The following is a 26671-nucleotide window of genomic DNA, read 5'->3' on the forward strand; positions in this document are numbered from 1 at the left end:
AATTGCTCCATGTAATTCATCCAACAATTCATCAATGACAGGAATGAGAAATTTATCTTTAATAGTGAGCTTATTGAGCTCCCTATAATATGGACACATGCGCCACGATCCATCCTTCTTGTGCACCAATACTACTGGAGCAGAGAAATAAATTTGACTAGGTTGAATTATATCGGCCTTTAACATTTCTGCAACCATACATTCAATTTCACTCTTTTGGACATAGGGATTTGATTGGTATTCTGCAATGATAATCGTCGTACAGTCCTTGTCAGTTCATAGAAACTCCTACAACATCTATCAATCCATGTACAACATAAAAACTATAGCCTTGATGCACTTAATTATTTGTACAAGAATAATCACATCATCAAAATTTGATGGATGATGTTTTGAACCCCCTAATATGGTTCATCATCAAGACCAAGATTATTCTTATTTAAATTTATTTTAATGTAATATGTATATTATGATTGTGTTTGAGGCATTAATGTATCTTTTTCTTGAATTTATTTACAATACCATTCAAAACCAATAGCCTCACGTAATTGTTCCTCTCCATCTTTGCATAATCTTCCATTCACATGCATGGATGGAGTTTGTCTAAAATATTATAGATTTTCCATACAAATCTATACAAATAATAAATTAAAATAAACAAATACGGTATTAAAGTTTATTAAAAAACCTATCCAAAAATAGAGTTATTATTAACTCTGTGTCTAAAGACAATGCAATCATCAATTATCTGGCTATTTTAATTGTAATTTTTATTAATATAAAATTGTATGTCTTTATTATTTTTACTCTAATTTAACTATAGTTAAACTAAGTCGGAGTAGCTACACTATAGCCCTTCTTCAAATGTGAGACCTGGTTCATACTTTTCAAAATTCAATAATTAAACTAAGCAGCAGGAATGCTAACTATGCGACCTTGTTCATTTGAAAAAAAGATAAAATAGTTAAATGCAATAATATAAACGTAACAACTTGTGGAGTTTTTAAATACGCAGGGTATTCTACCTAGTTTGCAAGTAGGCTCAACTTTCACAATGTGCGATGCACAAAACTTATTGATGGGGATTGCAACACAGCCAAAATACGTGATGCAATGCTTGTGGATAGATTGGTGCAAAATTAAGCATGATATATCCCTAAAAGTGCAGCTAAGACTACTAAATACACTGGCAATCGAGATATATCCATGAAGAAGTATGAGATATTTATAAGATAAGACCATTTAAAGCTACAACACATTAGAACATTCGAGAAAATGTAATTTCAATTAACAATTATTTACTCTTTAATTAAACACTATTTTAAGCAATTTACAAAATTGAAACTGCTATGACAATAAAGTGATACTTGAATCTTTCTTAATTTGATGCAATTTAAAAAAAAATGTTCAGAAAATAATTTGTTTGATTCCAATATTGAGTGATACTATAAAAATATTTACAATGTTTTGCATGCTAAAGATAAAATTATGCACATAAGCAACATGGGGGCAGGAAGAAGCTTTTATTCGGGATTTTGAATTAATAAAATAGACTTGCACATACATATTTATTACAAAAGAGTACATGGATTGGGAAATTTACAATCTACATTTCTCACCCATCTATTGTACCACTTTCATATTCAGTTTTTTTTTTCCAATGGAAAAATCGTAATCTTTCATTATGTGGAAAAATTACATGTAGTAGATGCCCGAGGCATATGCGAGTACTGTTGGCCCATGACCATTTCAAAACCAGCTGTGTCAAAAAATATAAATGGCCAAGCCATTTCCTGTAGGATTGTTTAGAGATCCCTGTACATATTTAGATTGTTTGTCTATATATCAGCAAAAATAAATATATACATGTTTTGGATAAAACTATGATAAAACAACTAAAAATATATATATTTAGGGCCTTTCCACCCTATGGTAATCCTGGTCTATATATGGCCTATGGTGGTATTGGTAGAATTCTGCTCCCGTCTGTTCAGAGATTATCCACAAGCCTCGGGGTAGTAGCGTGCCCTCCTTGGAAAGCCTGTTAGCATCTTCATTATATTCCCTGTATATATGATGACAAGAGGCTGTGTTAAACACTGCTTTGAAATTGTAGACTTCATCCAAAATATTTTGAAGTGAAATAGCATGACAATGATTTTTATTGTTGAACCAGTTGATAATAATTTTTGAATCCCCATAGATCTGAATGGTAGAGCAATCATGAGCTAGTGCAAAGTGGAGCAGATGTCTGAGGGTGATAAGCTCGACAAAATTGTTTGTTCCCTCCCCTAGTCCTAATTGGACCTTATAGAAGTGCTGATCAGAGATGTATAGAATGAAACCCCCTCTGCAACCATGAGGTTGGGCTGCTCCATCGAAGAAAGCCCATGGCTTAGTTTTATCAATCCGACCAGGGGCCGAGGTTCTGCGGATGTGGGAATTTGCCTCTTCTGGAATGTCATGATAGGCTGCCACAGCCTTGGCAATGATAAGAGGCCATCAGACAGTTTCGTTCTTGAAAATTATATGATTCTGGGTAAGCCATATAGTCCAACAGAGGATAAGAGGAAGGCATTGTTCCTTAGCGCCCTGGTGTGCTGCGATCCAATTGTTCCATGCTTGGAGAATAGTAGGGCCTTGCCATGCGTTCTGCATAGAGAGATGTTGTGTTGTAGATTGCCAAAATTGGACGACAGTCGGACAGAGTAGAAACAGGTGCTCGTTGGTTTCAGAGTCTTGCTTGCATAGAACGCACCAGATCGGGCCATGAATAGATCTGTGCAAAAGGGCTTCGCCTGTGGGAGTTTTGTTGCATAAAACACTCCACATGAAGAGGCGCGCCCGGGGAGGAGTTTTCATTTTCCAGATCTGTTGCCACCATTCTTTTGTATGTGCAGGTTTGCGATCCGAGAGGAGGTGGGTGTAGCCCAGCTTTGGGGTATATTTCCCATGCTCAGCTAGTATCCATACTAGTTCATCTGGGTCGTTATTTAAATTCACATGAGCTTCAGATAATGTCGATAATTAAGATTCCCAGGATTGATGCCATTGTATAGGGATATCCATTTCAGGTGTTGACCTCCAATTTTGTCTGAAAATAGTGCTGCGCTCACGATCAGAAATATGTGCAACCACCGTGGTATTTCTAAGATGAAGGTATTGAATGAGATCAGGTGGCAACTGATACCTGTTTCCCCCTCCTATCCATGGGTCAATACCAATGCGTACAGATGCACCATTGTTTATGCGCCATGCCAAGCCGGATCTGATGAAAGGCATCATTTGTAGGATTGCTTTCCATACTATAGAAATGCCCAAACGAGGCCAGTCTAGTAGATGAACCCAATCCAATAATTGCTGCGGCCAAATGTATTTGTGGTATGACACAGTCGTCCATAGATTCTGTGAAGTGAGAAGGGACCAGCTCATCTTGGCTGCAAGAGCTTGAGCAAAAACAGATAGGTCTTTTAACCCCCACCCCCCCCCCCCCCCCCATTTTTTTGGCATAGCAATTTTCTTCCAGCTCACCCAAGCAAAAGTTTTTCCTTCCTTTTGTCCATTCCATAGATATCTGCAGCATATCTGTTGGATGCGTCTGAGTATTCCCCGAGGAATCCAGGCGAGAGACATCCAATATATGGGGGTGGCTTCCAGTACTGATTTTATAAGGACAAGGCGCCCAACTCTTGATAAAAATCTATGATTCCAAATTTTCAATCTCTTCTCAATTTTAATCACTAACCAGATCCAATCAGCAATCCGGTAACTGTGGGGTTTGATCCTGAAACCCAAGTATTTCAAGCCATCTGAGAGATTATGCAATTGATAATGGAAGAAATGGAGAGCTGCTCTATCCTCCTGAGGGGAGGTGTGAGACAGAGTAATAGTAGATTTGGTCTGATTTGCAACCATACCAGTGGCTTTTTCAAAGAGTATAAGTATGTCATGGAAGGAGGTAGAATCCCTGATGCTGCCATCCAGGAAGATCATCACATCATCAATGAAAAGGAGATGTGTAAGATGGCAAAGTTCATTCATTTTCAGTCCTTTGAGTCTGCCTTCCCTTTTTGCAGTGCCAATGAGCCTGCTGAGACCCTCCATCACTATAAGGAACAAAAGGGGAGACAGAGGGCATCCTTGCCGGAGTCCACGTTCGGCATGAAAGAAGTGGGATGCAGAACCATTAATTAGTACACTGAAGGATGCCGAGTTTATGCAGCAGATAATCCAATCTGTGAAAGCAAGAGGGAATCCTAAATGGATCAGGATCATCTTAATGAAGAGCCAGCTGACACGATCAAAAGCCTTAGCGAGATCAATCTTGAGTATAATGCTTTTCAGATTTCTTGTTTTGATAGAGTGAATGGCTTCCTGGGTAGTGCCTATGGCCTCATGGATCTGTCTATTTTGGAGAAAGGCAAATTGCTCTGGAGAAATGTGATGGGAGAGTATAGGGCAGAGCCGGTTTGCAATGATCTTTGCAATGATTTTGTATAGGGTGTTGCAAAGGGAGATAGGTCGGAAGTCATTGAAGGATGCAGGAGAGTCAGATTTTGGTATAAGAGCAATGAAGGTGGCATTGATAGCCTCATACATCTTACCAGAGGTCCTGCACTCTTCAACTACATTGAGAAGATCATTCCCAATGAGGTCAAAAAAGGCTAAGTAGAATTCAATGGACCAACCATCTGGGCTAGGGCTTTTATCTTTCTTGAACCATTTTAATGTCCCCTCAAGTTCATCTCTAGTAACGAGAGAAGTTAGCTCAGCTGCCGCATCCGGATCTACAAAGCTTGGGAAGTGCCCTGCTACTTGAATGATATCAGCAAGGTTTGAGGCAGGGGGCTCCTTATAGAGATGTTTGAATACAATGCGTCTGTGCCGCCGATAGTGTATATGCAATACGACTAAGTCTTTCTTCCTCCGATAGTGTTAATGCATCCTTTGCTCCTCCGATGGCTCCCGATAGTGTAATTTCACACATACATGTGATTTCTGCTCCCGTAGTGTTATCTGTGGCATATATGGCTTCGATAGCTCCCGATAGCTGTTGAATGCATGCATATATATGTGATATGTGCTCCCATATGCTTTCTATCGGTTCTATGTGGCTCCTCCAATATTATATACTGCTCCGCTGTAATACTCCTCCGGTAGGCTCTGTTTATGCTCCTTCGGTATGGCTCTGTTAAACGCTTATATATGGCATATATATATGGCTCCTCTGTAGCTCCGATAGCTCTGTTTGCTCCCGAAACCTCTGTCTGCTTCCTCTGTGGCTCCGATAGCTCTGTTTGCTGCCTCCCATGGCTCTGTTCTTCTTTGGCATATATATGGCATATATATATGCTCTGTTCTGCTCGCTCTGTTTGCTCCTGTAGCTCTGAGAACTCAGTTTTGGCATATATATATTACATATATATATATGGCTCCTCCTGTAGCTCCTCTTGCTCCAATGTGGCTCCTCTGGCTTGGCAGTGTCTTTCAAAGACCTCCTTGCATATATGAATGCCTCTCTTGCTCTGATATCCTGTGATATGCTTTGATCTGCCTCCTTTGGTAACTCCTCTTTCTTATGGCTTGGCTATCCTGATGGCCTTGCTCCTATCTCTCCATGGATCTGCTCGGCCTCCCCTTGGCTTCTAATATCTAGAATATTGCCATATTGACATCAATGACAACCTAGGTCAACAATCTCCCCCTTTGTTATTGATGGCAATATTCTTCTTCTCTCCCCCTTTGTTATTGATGGCAATATTCTTCTTCTCTCCCCCTTTGACATCAATGGAAAAGGAGTGCTCTGGGACTCCCCCTATTAAACTGCTTCTGTTCTTCATGAATGGTAGATCTTCATGGCTCTGTGACTCCCCCTGTCATGGTGCCCTTCTTCTTTTTACTCAAGATAGAAGGATTGATGCTTTATCATCAATTTGCACATTATTCCCTCTTCATGTCTCAGAACTACTCTATCATGGCTTCAACAATGCTTAAAGATGCTCTACTTCAATGCTTTCAATCAGATTGCAAATAGCCATACACCAAGTGTCCAAGTCCAGGCTTTGATGCTTCAATCCATATTGTTGTCTCCACATGTAACATTGAGAGACCTTTATAGTCCGAATCTAGAGAAAAATGCCACTAAGATTGTCTTTCTTGCCATCTTTCTTCAGACCTGAGTTTCTTTGTGTCTCTGTGCTTCTCTTTAAATCACTGCCATCCAGTGTTCAACATCATTTCATTTGGGTGAAATGGTGAGAGGTTGTGCCTTACTGTTGCTATATTTTCTCAGTGACCAGTCTTAGCATAAGTTATATTTGACTGCACCACACTCTCCTTTCTATGAGCCATCTTGTCCTTGTGTTCTTGCACACATCTCTGCATGTTATTTCCCTAGCAGATTCAGATATCTAGTCTATGCCTGTCTTTTAAATCCAATTGCTGATTTGCATCTTCATGCAATGCTTCAGTTTTGTTATATGCTGCCAGCTTCTCTTATTTCAATCTTCATTCCAGATGTATCTGTCGGATCTTATTCTTCAATGGAGTACTCCTGAGACATGATCTTCATCAAAGAATGATTGTTAATATAGCTCAACAAGGATTTCATCAGGACCCTTTTCACTAATAGCTTCTGCAATAGTGATCAAGAATTACAGGCTCCCCCTAACTGTATGCATCATCTCCTTTTGGCAGAGTCTTCCCATCAAATGCTTAGATTGTCAAAATTCAGGCCAATGACATATGCTGTTGGCTGGAGAGCTCAAGGGACTTTTAGATTGTATTTGCTTTCTTCTCCATACTTGTGTAACTTTCTTCTTTTGCATGGTTCTAGCTTGTGTAAGAGCCCAAGTTAAGTTACAGTCTCGTGCCATATGACCAATGTTATGACACTTGAAGCATTCTACATTGTTCATGAATAAGAATTCATGATTTCTTCCTGCAAAATTGTTTCTTGGAGATTGTTGGGGACTATAATATCTATCTCTATGAGATGATTGGGGACCATAACATCTATCTTTATGATATGCTTTACAGTCTTTTGCCATGTGACCAAAGTTTGTACAAGAATAACAATAACCAAAAAATGAACTTTGGTACCTGGGAGATGGAGGTTTCCTTGATGTACTTCTAAAGCCTTTTTGCCTTGAGATCCTTTGATGATAACCATTTCCTCTTGCATCTTTGACATCATCTACATTTCTTCTTGGAGTAGGATTTCTTCTTGGAGCAGGATTTCTTCTATTGTAGCCTTGATTTTTCTCCTTGCCTTTGCTGGAACTGGGAGCATCACCATTTCTTTCTGGCTTCTTCACATCTCTTTTGTTTAAAGCATTTTCATTCTTGTTTGAGGATTCACCTACATACTTGAGACCTAATTTATCAGATGGACATCTGTGATAGCTGAGCATGTCATCCAAGGCTTGAGAGCTCTTCAAGATTTTGTTCATCCCTTCAACCTTTGTTCTGAGGAAGACAATCTCTTCTTCCAATCTTTCACACTCATTATTCTTCTTGGCAAGTTGTTTCTCAATTTCTTCCTTGCTACGGGTAGCTTCATCTGCTACTATTTTAAGGGAGATGATATCTGACTTCATTTTGAAGATTTCTTCATTCTTTGCTTGATTGCTCTCCATTTCTTCCTTGATCCTTGTAGCTTTACATGTTTCAGCCTTGAGAAGCTTGATGTTAGATTTTAATTTGAAGATTTCTTCATTCTTTGCTTTCAGCTGACAGATCATGGTGTTTCTTTCCTTTCCTGCTTCATCAACCTGTCCTTCTATGACTTCCAATGCTTCCATGGTCTTTTCAGCTCCTTGTGCTTGTTTCCTTGCTTCTTGTAGTTGAGATTTGAGAGAGGATACCTCTACCTTGTACTGACCAATCTCTTCTTCAAGTTTGTTCAAGCTCTTGTGCCTTTGTTCAAGTTGACTTGACAAGGTATCTTCCTGCTTCTTTGCTTTATTCAATTGATTTGTCATGGATATGACTTCTTCATGATGCTTTCTTTTGCTTTGATGAAATTCCTTCTTAAGCTTGGCAAGCTCTTCATCCCTTTCTTGTACTTGAAGCTTGATGAGGTCAACTTTCTTCCTTGTTTGATCTTGGTCACCATCTAGAGCTATCTTCTTAAGTTTCTCATTTTCCTTTTTCAAATTGTTAATCTCTTCCATGGCAGTCATAAGTTGAGCGAGGAGTTCTTCCACAAAAACTTTTTCATTTTCTTCATCTTCTAGGTCTGCTTTAGCCTTGATGTCATCATTCTCATGTTTAGCTTCTATGATGGGTTCTGGATTTCCTTCTAGATTTCCATCATCTTCTTGACTGATGGTCATGGTCAATGCTCCTTTTGAGTGAAGGTCATGAAGTTTGTCCCATATACCCTTTGCTGATGAACATTTTCCTAGATTGTTCTTTACAGAATCAGGTAGCCCATTCAAGATTGCCTTTATTGCTTTTGCATTGTACTCCTTGGATTCTTCATCCATCCTGCTATCAACAATCATTGATTTCCAGATTTCAATGCCTTGAGTCTGTAGGAAATTCCTCATTCTTGCTTCCCATATATTAAAGTTCCCATTGAGCCTTGGAGCCTCCTCAAATTGATTGTCTTCTATTTTAGTAGTAGAGGGAGACATATCCTTAGGAGGATTGGAGACTTTCTTCCTTGACCTCGCCATTTGTGTTCTAAAGGTCAACCTTCAAGCTGTTAAGCTTTGAATGAAGGTACTGGCTCTGATACCAATTGTTGGAAATACTGAGAGGGGGGTGAATCAGTATTTCTTTTTCCGACTATTGTTTTACCAGTTAAACAATTTATATTCAGAACACAAGATGAACAACAATAATAAATGCTTTTATTAATATAATCTTTGCAGTAAAATAGATACAATATATAAGTGGTTGCAATCAGTTGCCAAGCTCCAACTCGGACTTTGGTGAGGCTCCAACCTCCAGAGCACCTCCAGAGCTATTTCGCCATTTGAGACACCAGCCAAGACACCAATCTTGGACTTAGGAGCACTAACTTCCAAGGACTTCAATCCTTCCATTTCCTGAGACACCAGTCCCAAGGACACCTATCCTTCCTACTTCTAAGGCATCAACCCCTAGGACTCCTATCCTTCTTACTTTTGAGGCACCAGCCCCAAGGACTCCTATCCTTCTTACTTCTGAGGCACTCCAGCCCCAAGGACTCCAATCCTTCTTACTTCTGAGGCACCAGCCCCAAGGATTCTGACCCAATCTTGTTAAGGCACATTTGATAGTAATGTTCTGCTCTTAGAACTCTTCTCTACTGATTTCACTGTAGTCTCCATGCTACAACATCAATGACAACCAGTATTCTTATGAAGGAGACTTTACAACTCTTCATACTGCCCACACAGAGTGTCCAATAGCTTTCACGACTTCTGATAATGTCTTCACACAACTTTAGTCAGTCTACTGTGAGCTGCACTAAGCTCTGCATAAAGAACAACTTTCTGTGTTTCTCTGCTGGCTACTTCTCCCCTTCGACTGTCTACTGTCCTATTGGTCCTTCGGCCCTCTTTCTGTTCAGTTTCTGATCCCTTTAGGTCTGTTCCATCTCCATTAGATTTGGATGATTTAACACCTAGAGTTTTAGAACTACTATCCAAAGGAGTTGATCTGCAGTTTGCTCTTTTAGTCCATTCATTGGAATCATATAAAATCCCTAAAATATTTTCAGATTCACCCAAGTCAGAAGAAGAATTGGATGTACATTTACTGATTTAAAACCTACTAATTTTATCTCCCCTGCTCATTATACATTTCCATCTACTTCTGCCCAACCTGAGGAAACTTTTTTCTGTATATTCAAATCCTTTGTTTGAAAATAAAGAAGAAGTTGAAGCAAAGGTTCAGAAGTTAGTTATCAAAAACTTTTAGAGATCCTCCACCCTCTTTTCCTCCTCCTACTTTTACACCTCCATCTTCACCTACAGCTTCATTATCCTCTACCTCATCATCTACCACATCTTCTACTGATTCATCTTCATCTTCAACTATGGCTACTTTTCAACCTATTATTCAAGCTAGGTATGCTTCTTTACAACTTCCTAATGTACTCAATAATTTTCCTAATGGGTATTTAAAACACCTACCAAGGTTTAATGGAGAAACTGGTTTGTCTGTTGAAGATCATTTAGTTGCCTTCTTGGATTTTGCTGATAACATGAACATAGAACATGAAGATGTATATATGAGATTGTTTGTTCAATCACTAGAAGGGAATGTTAGGATTTGGTTTAGACAACTGAGAGTTAATTCAATTCGTTCTTGGAATGAATTAACTACCATATTTAAGAATCAGTGGGAGGTTAAGAAGGATCCTGTTTACTATCTCACAGAATTTGAAGAATTGAAAAGAAACCATGGTGAGGCAGTGGCAGATTTCATAAAAAGATTCAATAAACCTTATGATAAGATGCCACCTAACTGTAAACCACCAGTAGCAGCAGCCAAAGTTAGATTTTCTAAAGTGTTTGAAGATGATTTTGCAATTATGCTTAGGGAAAGGACATCTCATACCCTAGAAGACATGCAAACAAATGCTATAGAAGTTGAAGCCAATAGGTCAGCATTAGCTAAACTTAAAGCTAAGGCAGAAAAAATTGAAAGGAAAATGAAAGCTAAGGAAGAAGGTTCTTCCTCAAAAACTAAAAATGAAGATCAAAAGATAGATGAAATCACTTCATTACTTAGAAACCTTTCAAATAGAATTTCAAAAATAGAAACTCAACCTAGAACAATTCAACAAACTGTTGCTAGACCTCAAACTCAATTCAGGAGAGCTCCCCAAACCCAAATCTTACAAAGACCAAATACTGATCAACAAATTCAACCTCCATTGATGATTGATGATCAACAACCTGAAGACACTAGCCCTTTGATTACTGAGGATATAAATAATCTTGATCATTCATCTGTACAAAATGTTATTGTCTCTATTCCTTTAAATCAGTCTTCTCAACAAGATCAAGAAGACTCACAAGTTTCAAAGTATCAGGCCTTTTCTGAGTTTTTAATTGCTGAACTGAATAGGAGATATGACTTAAGACCTAGGTCAGGGCCTAGTAGACCTCCCAAAAATCCCATTGTAAATGAACCACAAATCAAAACTACTGAATCTCAAACAACAACAATTCAACCATTGAACCAATCAACTGAAGCAACTTCAATTGATAAAACTGCTTTAATCACTTTCAATGTTGAAAATGAATTAGAAAGAGTCAAAATACCCATTCCTTTATCTGAACTTTCAAAGAATCCAGGATACAAAAATCAAGTTTCTAAATGGATCCAGTCATCCAGTGTTGATGCTGAAGGAGATGTAATAAGTTTACAAGATGAAAAACCTTCAGTAGTCTTTGGTCCCAACTCAGATATGATTGATGAAAATGTACCACCTTTCTATGTGACTCTAAAGGTTCATGATTTCTTGTTATATAACTGCATGTTAGATTCTGGAGCCTCCCATAATCTGATGCCAAAGGTTATCATGGACCAACTTCAATTAGAGGTTACTAGAACTTATCATGATCTTTACACTTTTGACTCCAAGAAAGTACCTTGTCTTGGACTTATAAAGGATCTAGTGGTCACTTTAGCTCAAATCCCTGTTAAGAGTGTGGTTTTAGACATTGTAGTCACTGATATCCCTCCTAAATTTGGCATGTTATTATCAAGATCCTATTGTGCCAAATTAGGAGGAAGTCTTCAAATGGACATGTCTTATGCTACTATTCCTGTATATGGGGGTGAACATCTCAGATTATACAAAGAAGTAAGATTCATGAATACTGTTTGTAAATCTGATCAAGCAAGGAATCATCCCATTTATGCAGTGGATCAAGACTTTGGATGTTTTGAATTATCATCAAATAATTCACAAAACACTCAGCTTAGTATTGAAAACATTGTAGACAAGCCAAAAACCATCAAGACTGATATTTGGAGATTATACTTTGATGGTTCTTGCTCAAAGGAAGGAGCTGGAGCTGGAATTGTATTAATTTCACTAGACAAAGAGAATATTACTCAATCCTATAAACTTGAATTTGATGTGACAAATAATGTTGCAGAGTATGAAGCCTTCCTGCTAGGATTGGAATTAGCCAAAAGTCTTAAAGTGCAGAATCTAAGTGTATTCAGTGACTCAGAACTCATTGTCAAACAAGTAAGGAATCTTTGTCAAACCAAGCATCCTAGACTTAGATCTTATAGGAATGAAGTGTGGGATTCAGTGGATAATTTCTTTCAAGCATTTAACATCACTGCTATTCCTAGGGATGAAAATATTCATGCAAATTCTTTAGCTGTTTCAGCCAGTTCTTTTAAAATTCCTGATCAAATGCTTGTCCAATATCAAATTCAAGTTAAGTATAGACCATCAATTCCTGACAATCTTAAATATTGGCAAATATTTGATGATGATGAGTAGTTAAAATCCTTTTTGCAAGTAATTGATGAATTTTCAACCTTGCAAATTGAAGAAGAACAGTTGGATAACAATGAGTCGAATAAGGAAAGTCAAACTTCTCAATTTGACTCAAAAATTGGTGATCACAGTATTATTCAGTTATCCAATAATTTCATTCCTAAGGGTTTGGTCCCACTTGAAAAGTTGTTTGATCAAAATGATGTCCCTAAAAATCCATTATCAAATTCACCAGAAGAAGATATAGAAGAATGTAATATTGGAACTTTAGAAGAAATCAGAAATATTAAAATCTCTGCATCCTTGCCAGTGGAAGTCAAAGATAAATATTTAGCTCTCCTTAAAGCTTATAAAGATGTTTTTGCTTGGTCTTATAGTGAGTTGAAGACATATGATACATCTCTCATTGAGCATAAAATCCCTTTAAAACCAGAAGCTAAACCTTTTAAGCAAAAGTTAAGGAGAATTTGTTAAAATTGGCAACTAGGGCCAAACTCCATGTGGGTCATCTTATTTATGGCAGCTGATATTTTTCCTAGATTCCTCTCATCAAGAGGTGTAGGATTGATCTAACAATCATCCGATTTCAACTAGTATTTATGGAGATATGAATTTATTTGTATTTACTTGACAAATTGTCAAGGTCGGCCAGTGGCGAAATGTGTGGCACACATGCCCAACATATCATATACGTACAAGTGAGGTTGAGTCATTATTCACTCATCTCATCTCAACTCATCTTCTCTCTCCTCATCTCATTGGCCCAGAGAAGGAGCAACTTCTCTCACACGTGCAAGAAGAAGGATGCATTTTCTGTTTAGGGCAACATTGACTGATTTTAGGGCAGCGTTGACTAGTTAGGGCTGACTGCAGACTGCTGATCTTTGACTGTTGTTTTGACCATTGACCAAGGGTTGTTTTGGGCTGCCGAAGTTTGCTGTTGAAGACCGAGTTCTTCAAGGTTGACTAAAGGTCAATCCAGGGCTGTTTGACTAAGTTTGACTTTGCTGATTTAGGGTTTTCCACCGCTGTTATAAAATTACAGATTTCTGAATTGTACTATTTCTCTCTGCTGAACTATTCAAGATTAAACAAGAATTGATCAAAGGGTTTCCCCACATTGGGGTTTGTCCCTGGCTCGCCGCTACATCTTGTGTCTCTTGTCTTGGTTTGTTTTCTGTCGATCTATTAATGTTCTATCATCATTTTACTTTATGTTTATGTGATTGCTAAACAGTGGCTAATAAGAAGAATTGAAGTAAACTGCTCTAAGCATAGAACATACCATAATTCAACATGGTATCAGAGTTGAGGTGATGACAAAGCCCAAGCAAGAGCAACAACAATCACTAAAGGCTGTTGAAGCAATCTCAAAGACTTCATGGGGTCCTCATCACACTTCCCTGCTGAAAACAAGTTCTATGAGAAGTCTGATTATCACGAATGGAAGATGTCTCTCGATCTGACATTAGAAGAGCAGGAAGTGTTGGACCATGTGAGAGGCAGAATCGTTGAGCCTCCATCAAATGCATCCGCTGCTGCTAAGAACAAGTGGACCAGGGGAGAAGTCAAAGCAAAGAAGATCATCCGGGACTCTATCGACAAGCGCCTGGTGGCCTATGTTTCTGAGCTGACCACCTCCAAGGAAATCTACGATAGACTGGTAAGCTTATTTAAAGTTAATGATGCAAATCAAGTTTTGTTCCTTAGAAATAAGCTGAAGGAAATTAAGAAGGGCAAAGATGAGAGTATGCAAGCATACTTCTTAAGGATCACCGAGATCAAGAATGATCTCCTATCAATTGGGGAAGTCGTTCCTGACAGGGAAATGACTATCACAACTCTCGGAGGGCTCCCATCTGAATGGTACATATTCAGAACCACTCTTCTCAACAATAATGTAATCCCAGGATTTGAGGAACTGATGGCGAGATGCATTCAAGAAGAAACAAGGATGGAAGAGTAGGAAATGCCTGCACTTAGAGGCAATCCCACTACATTCTCCTCTCATGCTAAAAGGAGAAACAATTTCGGGGCTAAATCTAAAGGAAAGGCCGGACCAAAGGGTGGAAGAAAAGGAAGATGTTACAATTGCAACAAAATGGGCCACTATGCAAGGGAGTTCCCTGATAAAAAGGACTCACATCATGATGATGATCAAAATCACTCCCGAGGCAATCAAAGGAATGGCAGGTTCAATGGCAAAGGAAAGAGGAATGCCGGAAATCAAGGAAGTGGTCAACCCTCCAAGAAGGCAAGAAACTCCAGGTATGAATCTAACGTTGTTAACAATAAGCAAGATGAATATTATCTACCAACGACCCTCTCTACTACTGCTCCCCCGGACTCGCTGGGAAATTGGCTTATTGATAGTGGTGCCTCAAGGCACTTCACTAGTTACAAAGAAGCTCTCTCTAATCTGATAGAGAAGGAGACCAACCTGGAAATTGTTCTTGGGGACAACTCAAAATATCCCATGAAAGGCGTAGGGAATGTCACTCTTCAATTGAATCAGGGTAATACAATTCATTTGCAAGAAGTCCTATATGTACCTGATCTCAAAAAGAACTTGGTGTCCATTTCGGCAATGGAAGACAAAGGCTACAAGGTGGCCTTCATCGATGGCAAGGTACGTGTATGGAAAAAGAATTTTAAAGATGCTTTCACTCTTGGGTTTCGAGTTGATTCATTATATCAGGTCGGAGGAAGTCCACTGGGTGTCATGTCTTGTGACACATCCCTTCAGTCCGAACTATGGCATCGGAGGTTTGCTCACCTTCATTATAAAGCTCTACTCGATGTGAGACAAATGGTGACAGGGATGCCCGAGTTCAAAATAGAGCAAGAAGGTGTATGTTCGGGATGTGCCGAAGGAAAGCTCAAAAGGGGACCATTCCCCTCAAGCCATAGCAAGACCTCTGATATATTGCAGTTGGTTCACTCAGACATATCTGGTATGATGCCTGTGAACTCCTTGGGAGGATATTTATATTACCTCACTTTTACAGATGATTATTCTCGCAAGACTTAGATATACCTCTTGAAAAACAAGGATGAAGTGTTCTCCTGGTTTCACCACTTCAAAGCCTTGATTGAGAATCAAACCGAAAAGAAGATTAAGATCTTAAGGACTGATAATGGGACTGAGTATGAATCCAATGAGTTCCATGACTTTTGCAAAGAGGCTGGCATTAAGAGGGAGACTACAACACCATATACTCCTGAGCAGAATGGTGTGGCAGAAAGGAAGAATCATACGATTGTGGAAGTTGTCCGTGCTATGCTCCATGATCAAAGGCTTCTGAAGTTTCTATGGGCCAAAGTTGCGAATACCGCCGTATATGTGCAAAACCGATGCCCTCATCAAGCATTGGGTTCCAAGACTCCCGAAGAAATGTTCACTGGTAAGAAACCTGATGTATCTCATTTTAGAATTTTTGGAAGTCCTGTATATTTTCATGTGCCGAAAGAGAAAAGGAATAAATTGGGTGCATCTGGAAAGAAGGGAATCTTCGTGGGCTATAGCGAAAATACTAAGGGCTATAGAATCTATGTGGTTGGTCAAAGGGAAGTCGAGATTAGCCATGATGTCACCTTTGACGAAGATATGGCTCTTAGCAAAGTTGACAATCTTCCTACTCTAAGGGAATCTAAAGAAGCTGACACCAGGAAACCGGAGGAAAAGGAAGATGAGACGATGCCCGATGTGGAAGAACCTATGGATCCTATTGATCCCCCTCCGCAAGAGCCTTCCTCTTCTAGGAAGAGGCCTTCATGGCTCAGGGGGACACTTGGTGATGCCGAAGGACACATTGTACCCACAAGGACCTTCTGTGAAAGTAAGAAGCCGACCAGGTATCAGGGATACTTGACCATCATGAGCACGATCATTCAAAATGAGCCTTCATCGTTCGCAGAAGCTGTCAAGCATCAAGTATGGAAGGATGCTATGACTAAGGAATATGAGTCCATCATGAAGAACGATGTCTGGGATGTGGTCCCCAGACCCCAGGACAAAGCAGTTGTCACTTCGAAATGGCTTTACAAGATAAAGCATGGAGCTGATGGAAGTGCTGAAAAGTATAAGGCTAGTTTTGTCGCTCGTGGCTTCTCTCAGAAGGAAGGTATCGACTATGACGAGTTATTTGCATTTTTGGCTTGATATACGACCATCCGCTCGATCATAGCCATTGTTGCTTCGCAAGGATGGAACCTACATCAGATGGATGTCAAGACCACATTCTTGTGTGGTTCGATCAAAGAGGAAGTCTATGTCGAACAACCCGAAGGATTTGAGATTCATGACCGGGAATCTCATGTGTGCAAGTTGAAGAAAGCCCTCTATGGGCTGAAGCAAACACCCCGAGCATGGTATGAGAGGATCGATAGCTACTTGATGAAGCTGGGATTCACTAGGAGTGAAGCCGACCCTAATCGTTACTTTAAGGTTGAAGATGGCAAACCTCTCATACTGGTGTTGTACGTTGACGACCTCTTTTTGACAGGTGCAGATCCTCTCATTCACAAATGTAAAAGGGAGTTGGCTTCTAATTTTGAGATGAAGGACCTAGGACTAATGCACTATTTCCTAGGACTGGAAGTCTGGTAGAAGCCAGGGGAGATTTTCCTATCTCAAGGAAAATATGTGGTGAAGATATTGGAGAGATTTGGTATGGTGGACTGCAAGCCCGTGACTACCCCGATGGAGCTTGACTTCAAGAAGTTAAGCGGTAGTGCTGCCGGACCTGTTTTACAAAATGCTACTGAGTATCGTCAACTCATCAGAGCATTGATGTTCTTGGTGAACTCCCGTCCGGATATATGCTTTGCAGTCAACACGTTGAGTCAACATATGGTTGAGCCTCACCACACACATTGGATTGGTGCCAAGAATCTATTGAGATACCTTCGTGGCACAATCACTCATGGGTTGAGATACACTGCCGGAGATGTGAGATTACTTGGATATATCGATGCTGATTGGGCAGGCAGTGTGGTGGACCGAAAGAGCACTTCCGGGTGTTGTTTCTCTTTGGGATTTGCCTCGATATCTTGGATGAGCAGGAAGCAAAAGTCGGTGGCTTTGAGCACCGCTGAGGCAGAGTACATTGCTGCGAGTATGGCCTCTTGTGAGGCGGTCTGGTTGCAGAAGCTCTTCAGTGAGCTGTTTGGATTTACATTGGATACTACCATGATCCTGTGTGACAACCAGAGCGGGATTCGTTTATCAGAGAATCCCGTATTTCATGATCGCTCCAAGCATATCGATATCAGGTACCACTATATCTGGGATATGGTGCAGCGGGGAGCAATAAGGCTCCAACATATCAGTACAGATGAGCAGGTCGCCGACATTTTGACGAAGCCCCTGGGAAAGGTCAAATTCTTGACTTTTCGAGAACGACTTGGTGTCATTGAGAGACCCTCTTATGAGGGTCGTGTATGATGCATACATTGAGCTCTGGGAGCTTCGGGGGGCTTGGGGTACTTCTTGGAGCGACATGCGACCACAGGGCGACTCACCCTCCCCTAGTGGTGTGCTATGTATAGGGTGAAAGGTTCAACCTTCCCCTGTGATACCCCGTGGCGACTTTGGGACAGGATGATTAGTTCTCCTGTCGAGGCATCCTACCCATGCAATCTGGGACTCATGGGAAGTACCTCTCATCTGATCAATGAGTAGGGAAATGGGGTTAGGGACCATTAGTAGTACTATTGATGGACGCATCGTTGTATCTACCGTACTCCCTATGCTAGGATGACCTCCATTGATTTGGGATCAATGATACTGATCTGGGATCAGTGAGAGTGGTATGACACACTCTGAGACTGACTTCAGGTCAGTGGAGGATGGTATGATACATCCTCGATCATTTCTTCTTCTTCATAGTTCAGCAGAGCATAGCAGAGACAAGCAGTGCAGGGCAGTGCATTTGATGGCAGAGATAGTACCGGCGGTCAAATAGAGTAGCGGATGGAGTTCTCCCTAGTTGAGAGGGAGTGTTAAAATTGGCAACTAGGGCCAAACCCCATGTGGGTCATCTTATTTATGGCAGCTGATATTTTTCCTAGATTCCTTTCATCGAGAGGTGTAGTATTGATCTAACGATCATCCGATTCCGACTAGTATTTGTGGAGATATGAATTTATTTGTATTTACTTGACAAATTGTCAAGGTCGGCCAACAGCTAAATGTGTGGCACATATACCCAGCACATCATATAAGTACAAGTGAGGTTGAGTCATTATTCACTCATCTCATCTCAATTCATCTTCTCTCTCCTCATCTCATTGGGCCAACGAAGGAGCAGCTTCTCTCACACGTGCAAGAAGAAGGACGCATTTTCTGTTTAGGGCAGCGTTGACTGATTTTAGGGCAACATTGACTTTCTGGGTAGCGTTGACTTTTTCTAGGGCTGCGTTGACCAAGCGAAGGGCTGTTTTGTGAAGCGTTGACCAAGGGCTTACTTGTGCTGACTTTTCTAGGGTTGTGTTGACCAGTGTTGACCAGCGTTCACTGGTTAGGGCTGACCGCAGACTGCTGATCTTTGATTGTTGTTTTGACCGTTGACCAAGCGCTGTTTTGGGCTGCCGAAGTTTGTTGTTGAAGATCGAGTTCTTCAAGGTTGACTAGAGGTCAATCCGGGGCTGTTTGACTAAGTTTGACTTTGCTGATTTAGGGTTTGCTGCTGTTGTTATAAAATTACAGATTTCTGAATTGTACTATTTCTCTCTGCTAAACTATTGAAGATTAAAGAAGAATTGATCAAAGGGTTTCCCCGCATTGGGGTTTGTCCCTAGCTAGCCGCCACATCTTGTGTCTCTTGTCTTGGCTTGTTTTCTGTCAATCTATTAATGTTCTATCAACATTTTACTTTATGTTTATGTGATTGCTAAACAGTGGCTAATAAGAAGAATTGAAGTAAACTGCTCTAACCATAGAACATACCATAATTTAATAGAATTAATCCTGTCCTTCTTCCTACCATTGAAAAAGAACTTAAAAAGTTACTTGATGCCAAGATTATAGTTCCATTGAGATATTCTGATTGGGTAGCTAATTTAGTTCCAGTAAGAAAGAAAAATGGTGAAATTAGACTATGTGTGGATTTCAGGAACTTGAATAAATCTTCTTTGAAAGATAATTATCCATTACCCAAGATGGATCAATTGCTTCAAAAAGTTTCAAGTGCTAATATAATTCTTATCTTAGATGGTTTTTTCTGGATACAATCAGATCATGGTGAGCCCAGAAGATAGAGAAAAGACAACATTCACAACTCCTTGGGGTACATTTATGTATGCAAGGATGCCTTTCGGATTAACCAACGCTAGAGCTACCTTTCAAAGAGCTATGGATTTAGCATTTGTAGGTAAGACAAACAAATTTTTTGTCATTTATCTTGATGATCTAACTGTTTTTTCTAATTCTGATCAAAAACATTTAAAGCACTTGAGGAAAGTTTTTGATAGGTGCAGGAAGTTTAGGATTTCTCTTAATCCCAAAAGGTCCTTGTTTGCACTCAAGGAAGGAAAATTTCTTGGCCATATTATTCCCAAGGAAGGAGTATCATTGATCCTAAAAGAGTTTCAGCTATACAAGCATTTTCATTACCAAGAAATAAGAAGGAAATTCAGGGTTTTCTTGGGAAAATAAATTTTTTAAGAAGGTTATACCTAATTATGCTGAAATAGTTAAAGATATCACTGATATGTTAAGAAAACATCATGAAGTTAAATGGACCATTCTAGCAAGATATGCTTTTGATCAGATTAAAAAGGCCATCTCAAAAGCCCCCATACTGGCTAGTCCAGACTCCAAACTATTCTGAACCATTTAGCATCTTTTCCTTTGCCTCTGAAACTACCTTAGCTGTTGTTCTTTTGCAAAAGAATGAGGATGGAGATGACCAACCTATTTCCTTTTTCAGTAAAGTCATGAGAGATGTTGAACTTAAATATGATATCATTGAAAAACATGCCTATTCCTTAGTCCAAGCTCTGAAAGCTTTTAGAGTCTATGTCCTTCACTCTTCCATTATTGCCTATGTTCCTAATAGTGTTGTTAAAATTGTGTTAACTCAACCTGATACTGATGGAAGGAGAGGGAGATGGATTACCAAGATATTGGAGTTTGATCTTATTATCAAAACTACAAAATTAGTAAAAGTTCAAGGCTTGGCTAAACTCTTAGCTGAGTCAAATTGTAAAGTCTTGGGAATTAATTATGTTTTTGAAATTCCAGCAGAGAAGAATCCACAAGAACCTTCATCTTCAATAGAGAAGAATCCATAAGAACCTTCTTCTTCAATCCAACCAACTCCAATTCACATTGAGGAGAATTTTTTTTTATCTGAATGGTACATTGATATTGTGCATTTTCTTAGAGATTTTGAGTGTCCATCTGAATTTACAAAGAATCAATGTAAAACATTGAAGTTGAAGGCCATAAAATACTATATTATCAATGCAAATCTGTATTGGAAGGATCCACTCAACATCCTTTTACTTTGCTTGACAGAAAGTGAGACAGAAGGAATCATTGATCAATTTCATGCAGGTATTTGTGGAGGACACTATGCTTGGAGGGCTACAACATATAAGATTTTAAGAGCAGGATTTTATTGGCCCACATTGTTTGCACAAGTAGGAGAAAAGGTTAGAAGTTGTACCCAATGTCAATTGTTTGCTGGAAAACAGAGATTAGCAGCACTTCCTCTAGTTCCAGTACTAGTTCAAGCACCTTTCCTACAATGGGGATTGGATTTCATTGGGGAAATTCATCCACCATCAAGTAGCCAACACAGATGGATATTGACTGCCACAAATTACTTTACCAAATGGGTAGAGGCAATTCCAGTTAGAAATGAAATTGATATTGTAGTTATTAAATTTATTGAAGAGAATATACTGTCCAGGTTTGGATGCCCCCAATAGATAGTTACAGATAATGCAACAACATTCAGCAGTGTCAAGATGATTCAATTTTGTCAGAAATATCAAATTTTGTTGCATCATTCTACCCCTTACTATCCACAAGGAAATGGACTGGCAGAGTCCTCAAACAAGAGTTTGGTTAAATTCATTAAGAAAACACTAGAGGACCACAAAAGGAGTTGGGGCAGCCATCTCATATATGCAGTTTGGGCAAACAGAATCTCTCCAAAGAGATCAACAGGTAAATCTCCTTTTCATCGTGCCAAGAAAGCCATATTTCCTACACATCTAGCTTTTCCTGTCATGAGGTTTTTACAAGAAGCAAATGAAGAACCAGATGATTTTTGAATTTTTCCAGAAGAGTAAATTAGATTATAGAACTTAATGAAAACGGAGATGAATTTCATTATAAGCTTCAGAAATATCAAAACAAACTAAAAAGTTTGTTTGATAGAAAGGGTAGAGAAAGAGATTTTAAAGAAGGAGATTTAATGTTAAGATGGGATGCTAGGAGAGAGGATAAAGGGAAACATGCAAAGTTTGATAATCTTTGGTTCAGACCTTTTAGCATTGCAGAGGTTAAAGGCAACAATACTTTTATCTTGCAGAACTTGGAAGGACAGTATTCCTCATTGCCTGTCAATGGGAAATACTTGAAGCATTATATTCAATATTGAGGAGTTCCTCATTCATTCATCATTTGTACATCACCGGAGTGTTTTATTTTACATGCAGTGTGTAATTGTTTTCAACAGAGACTCCATTAGCCCGAGGAGAAGGCACATGGATCTGCAAGTTCTCTACATCCTGCAGGAGGAAGCAGTCCCCAGTTGGAGCTGATGTTGTAACATATTTGGTTTTGATAAGTTAGTTTTTGTTTATAAAAGAGGGTATAAAAAAATAGAATAAAAAATGAAAATGCAATATAAAAAAAATGATGAAATGAAACCCCATCAAAAGAAAAAATTTGTATAAAGTGAGCAAATTTAAATGCCACTAGAAAAGAGTAAAATTACATTGCAAATAAACTAGGGTTTTGTGTGCGTCTTGTTTAAAATGCCACAGCCTGATGTTTGATTTGAATCATATAGCTTAACCATGATCAAATCATTTAAATTTATGTCTTTAGATTAGTGAATAAGTTCACCAAATTGTTTAATCTTGGTAGAACATGATTAGATAGGATAGAATAGAATAAAATTTGGCCTGATATGCTCAAAACATGGCAAAATGATGTATTAGAATAGGATTAGGGAAAATAAAGGAGTAGTCTTTAACGCGACTTTTTGAAAGCCTTTTCGGCGATTTTTTCGGTGAAAATCCGGCAGTAATTTATTGGAATCCAAGTTTGATAGCTAATTTCTGCACAATGAAACCGTCCCAGGGGTTTTTGAGGGTCCTGAATCCGAATATGCAGTTAAAAAACCATTTTAACTGCAACAAATCATGATTTCATCTCAATTTCTTCCGCCGGATTCCGTCACCGGAATCTCAAAAAGTCGCATTATAGACAACTCCGAAAATAAATGGCCGCTAGATCAAATGCGCCAATTCGTAGATAATTTTTCTTTAATTAGGGTTAATTACCTTTTATAGGTGATTAATATTGTATAAACAAAGCTTTATAAAGTTTAGATTAAAGTCATAAAACGACAAAAGCATTTTGTCGTGAAGCGTTATCAAGTGGATACTTTTCGACGGTGATCCTCTTCCCCGCCCAGATCAACGGCAGGGAAGCCATTTCGCACCCCCTTCTACTGTTTCATGTTAACGGCAAGTAGGGGGGTCCGAAAAGTGGTTTCCTTTTCGGCAGGCCCATTGCAACGTGTCGCCTCCTCATCGCTTCGCACCCCCCCTCCTCCCGCCCCGCACAATACCATTTACCACTACCCCCCCCCCCCCCCCCCCTGAAATCTACTCATGCCATCTAATCTATATGTCACTCCACCAATGACTATCGTCGTTTCCCGTGCCTTCCTCCCGCTAATCGTTTTCCTCCACGTATCCCTACCCGTTCTCCTATCTGTTACACTCATACCCATTCCTCCTACCCATTCTCCTATCTGTTACACTCATACTCGTTCCTCCTACCCGTTGCCCGCCTCCCATTGTCTATTAATGCACACCAATCCTGTAGTTTAACGATGTGATCTTAACGGTAATCGCTACGTTGTTATAAATAAACCATCCATCCCTTTTGCGCGACACCCTTGTTTTTATCGGCACTATTTGAATTGCAGGTTTTTAAGCTTGGTTTTGATTAAGTTTTGTCACAGATTGTGCCTATATTTCAAGCTGACAGTGCACTCACTAGATTTTTTACAGAGACTGCTCTCTGTTCAGGTACCCATTTCATCAGCGTCTTGTTACTCTTCTTCCTCATCTATTAGAATATGGCACCAAAAAGAAAGGACCAGCCCTCTGGTAGCAAAATCCCAACTCGGGAAAATCCAAAAGTCACTGATACCCTAGATCTTGACCACATCCCCTAAGCTGACCATTTTGTTTAAGGGAAAAGGAAATCTCAGTTCAAGATCAAGTCCCAAGTGGGACCCTTTATTTGTAATACCAAAGCAACAGGAATTGAAGCAGATTCAATTCTCAAGCAGATGGGATTTCAACCAAGTTTTACCTATTCTTATGAGCCATTCAACAAAATCTCTAATTTAAGGGTGGAACTTAAAACCACACCTTATAATCACACTCCAAGACCAGAGATTGAGAAATATAGGAATCAAGAACAATGGGAGGAGAACACACTTCAGGAAGCAGAAGAGAAAATTTTACCTCCTTCTACCCTCCAAACTCCCACTTCTCAAAGCAAGCAGGAAAAGAGGCCGAGAGAAGAATCATCATCTTCAGCAAAGGGTGCAAAGGAGTTTCTCATTTATCAGAAGAAACAAAACACTGACTCTAAAGTTAACACGATCAGAAAGAGCCCATAGTTATTAATTTGGATGATTCACAGGTTTCTACAGGATCAGAGGAAATTGTCCTTAACACTCCATCTTCCTCTTCAGTTTCACAGAATTTATTGGAAATTACATAGTCAACAGGAGCAGGTGAACAAGAGGAACCAAACATTTTCACTAATTTTCTTGAAATTAAGCAAAAGAATGAATCTTTGAAGGCCAATGTCTATGCTCAATTCTGGAAGCAGACATCTACTTCACAGCATAGATTGTTGACAACATTTGACAGTGAAAAGGGAAGGATGCAAATGGCATTCTTACAGGCTCAAGTGCCTTTTCCAAAGGCTTCTTCAAACTATAAGAAAACCATATTTTCTTTTGATGCGAATCAAATACATCCTATTGACCAAATGGACATGCATAGACAGTCTGGGGAGATGCTTTTCTCTACCATGACTAACACTGCCATGGCACTGTCAAAGTTGAGAACAACTCTTTCAAATGTGCAGTCACAGTTGAAGATAGAGAAGATATCCTCCTTGGCAAAGGATAATAGGGTCAAATCATTAGAAGATTTAGTGATCAAGATTGGATATGATCCTACTGATGTTAAAGCTGCAGAGGACATCATCAAGAAGAAGAATGCAGACATCACAGCATTAAGGAAGCAGCTCAAATTACCTTCTACAGAGGATCCCCAAACCAAGGAGATTGAAGAAAGTGAGCAACACAAAGAAGAAATGCTCAAACTAATCATTGAGCAGAATATACAAATAAAGAAGATGGAGGAACAGATAGAAACTTTGCTCAAGGAAAAGGAACAGTCTACACAAGTGTCCATAGCTCCAATCACAGCTATACCAATCACAGTGGTAGGGACAACAGGGGAATCGACATCGGCAACAGCAGAGTCTACATCAACTATAGGTGATCTAAATAAAGTTATACAGGAGTTGTCTCTCCAGAGACAGGAAAATGAAAAGCTTCAGAAGAAATTCAAAAATCTGGAGACACAAAAGATAAAGAATGATACTCTTTATGTTGAAGAGATGCAGAAGACCCACAAACTGACCAAGAAGATTCAAGAGTTGGAAGATGAGTCACTAATGGCCCAAAGCTTGGCCCAAGCCAAGGAAAATATTTAGGCAGATATAGGTCAAGCTATAACTGAAGTTTGGCCCTCTATACAAATTATTTTTGAACAGGAAGAGCTTATTACTAGATGCCAGACAGCTATTGAAGAGGTCAGAGAAACCCTTAAAGATAAACCAAGTGAGGCCACAAATATGATTAAGGTGCTCAATTCAAAAACCAAAGCTAAATTAGAAGAAATTCAGATTGCAGACAAGACAAAAACCATTCTTGAGATTAAGAAAGTTTTGCAAAAGAAAATTCTGGAGACAAAGTGCCAGACTTTGAAAATTGTTGTCCAGAGGTTTCATTTTAAGTTCAACTTGCTCAACCAAAGAGGATTGCCAGGACTAGTAGCACCAAATGACAAATTGATCAGTTTGGAGGAGTATTGCCAAAAGCTTTACACAATTGCAACTGATAAAGCTAAATTTGCAGGTATCAAAGGTCATCTTACAGGGAAGGCTTTCTTAGAAGCTTTGAATTTTGATTTAATGATCAAACATGAAATTAAACATATCTTTGTCAATAAGCCTACTTTTGAAAAGTATACCGAGGTGGATGAAGTCTACAGGAAATTAATTAATCTTTCTATACCAAGTGAAGATAGATGGGATCACTTGTGTGAAATCATTGAGTAACTTTCATCACCAACTGACAGACAGCGAGGCAACACATTTTGGGGGCCAGATCATCAACAACTTCCTTGAAGATAGTGCCAGTAGCTTAGCAGTTTTTGGATTCCTATATTTTTGTACTATTTTTATATTTTGTTAAAGGATCTTTCTAGAAAATCAATATTTTGTATAAATAACTCTTCCTTCGAGTTATTATGGGTTGAACCCTTGGATGAGCTTTTCAAAGCAGAATTGTAATCAAACTAGAGATTTTCTTCAAATTAATGAAAGGATTCTGGATTTGCCTCAAATAGTTTGTCTCCTTGTGAGTTTTTCTCATGTTTTCATTTCATTATGTTATTCTTCATGTATTTAAGTTTTAATGGAGAACCTTGGGTAAGATTAAACTGAATGTCAGTTTATCTGAAATCCCCAGTGAAGTTATAATCAATAATTAGAGATTAGTTTATAGAACTGTCTGTTATTATAAACTCCTCTATATCTATAAATTGTCACACCCATCTTCATAAAATTAAATACATTTTGTTGAGCAGGTAAACATTGTTTACCTGCACTCTGTCTTATAATTAACTAAATACTCAGTTTGAATA

At 39.1% G+C, this 26671-nt stretch overlaps 1 protein-coding gene across 3 annotated transcripts in view; it reads right to left on the reverse strand.

Moving 5' to 3' along the window:
* Positions 1–1749: 1749 nt before the first annotated feature.
* Positions 1750–26671, reverse strand: part of LOC149244843 (uncharacterized) — a 496877-nt gene continuing 471955 nt past the window's right edge. The window contains exon 5 of one of the 3 annotated variants that reach the window (XM_089455502.1): positions 1750–2065. In XM_089455502.1, the coding sequence (XP_089311628.1) occupies positions 2057–2065 (9 nt within the window). In that variant the 3' untranslated portion in view covers positions 1750–2056. The remainder of the gene's footprint in view (positions 2066–26671) is intronic. The other 2 variants (XM_089455501.1, XM_089455500.1) reach the window with 2 other exon arrangements.

This window comes from Pinus tabuliformis, chromosome 7 (assembly GCF_031772625.1).
Source record: "Pinus tabuliformis cultivar Carrire ecotype Pingquan chromosome 7, CPIR1, whole genome shotgun sequence".
NCBI classification, from domain to species: Eukaryota; Viridiplantae; Streptophyta; class Pinopsida; order Pinales; family Pinaceae; genus Pinus; species Pinus tabuliformis.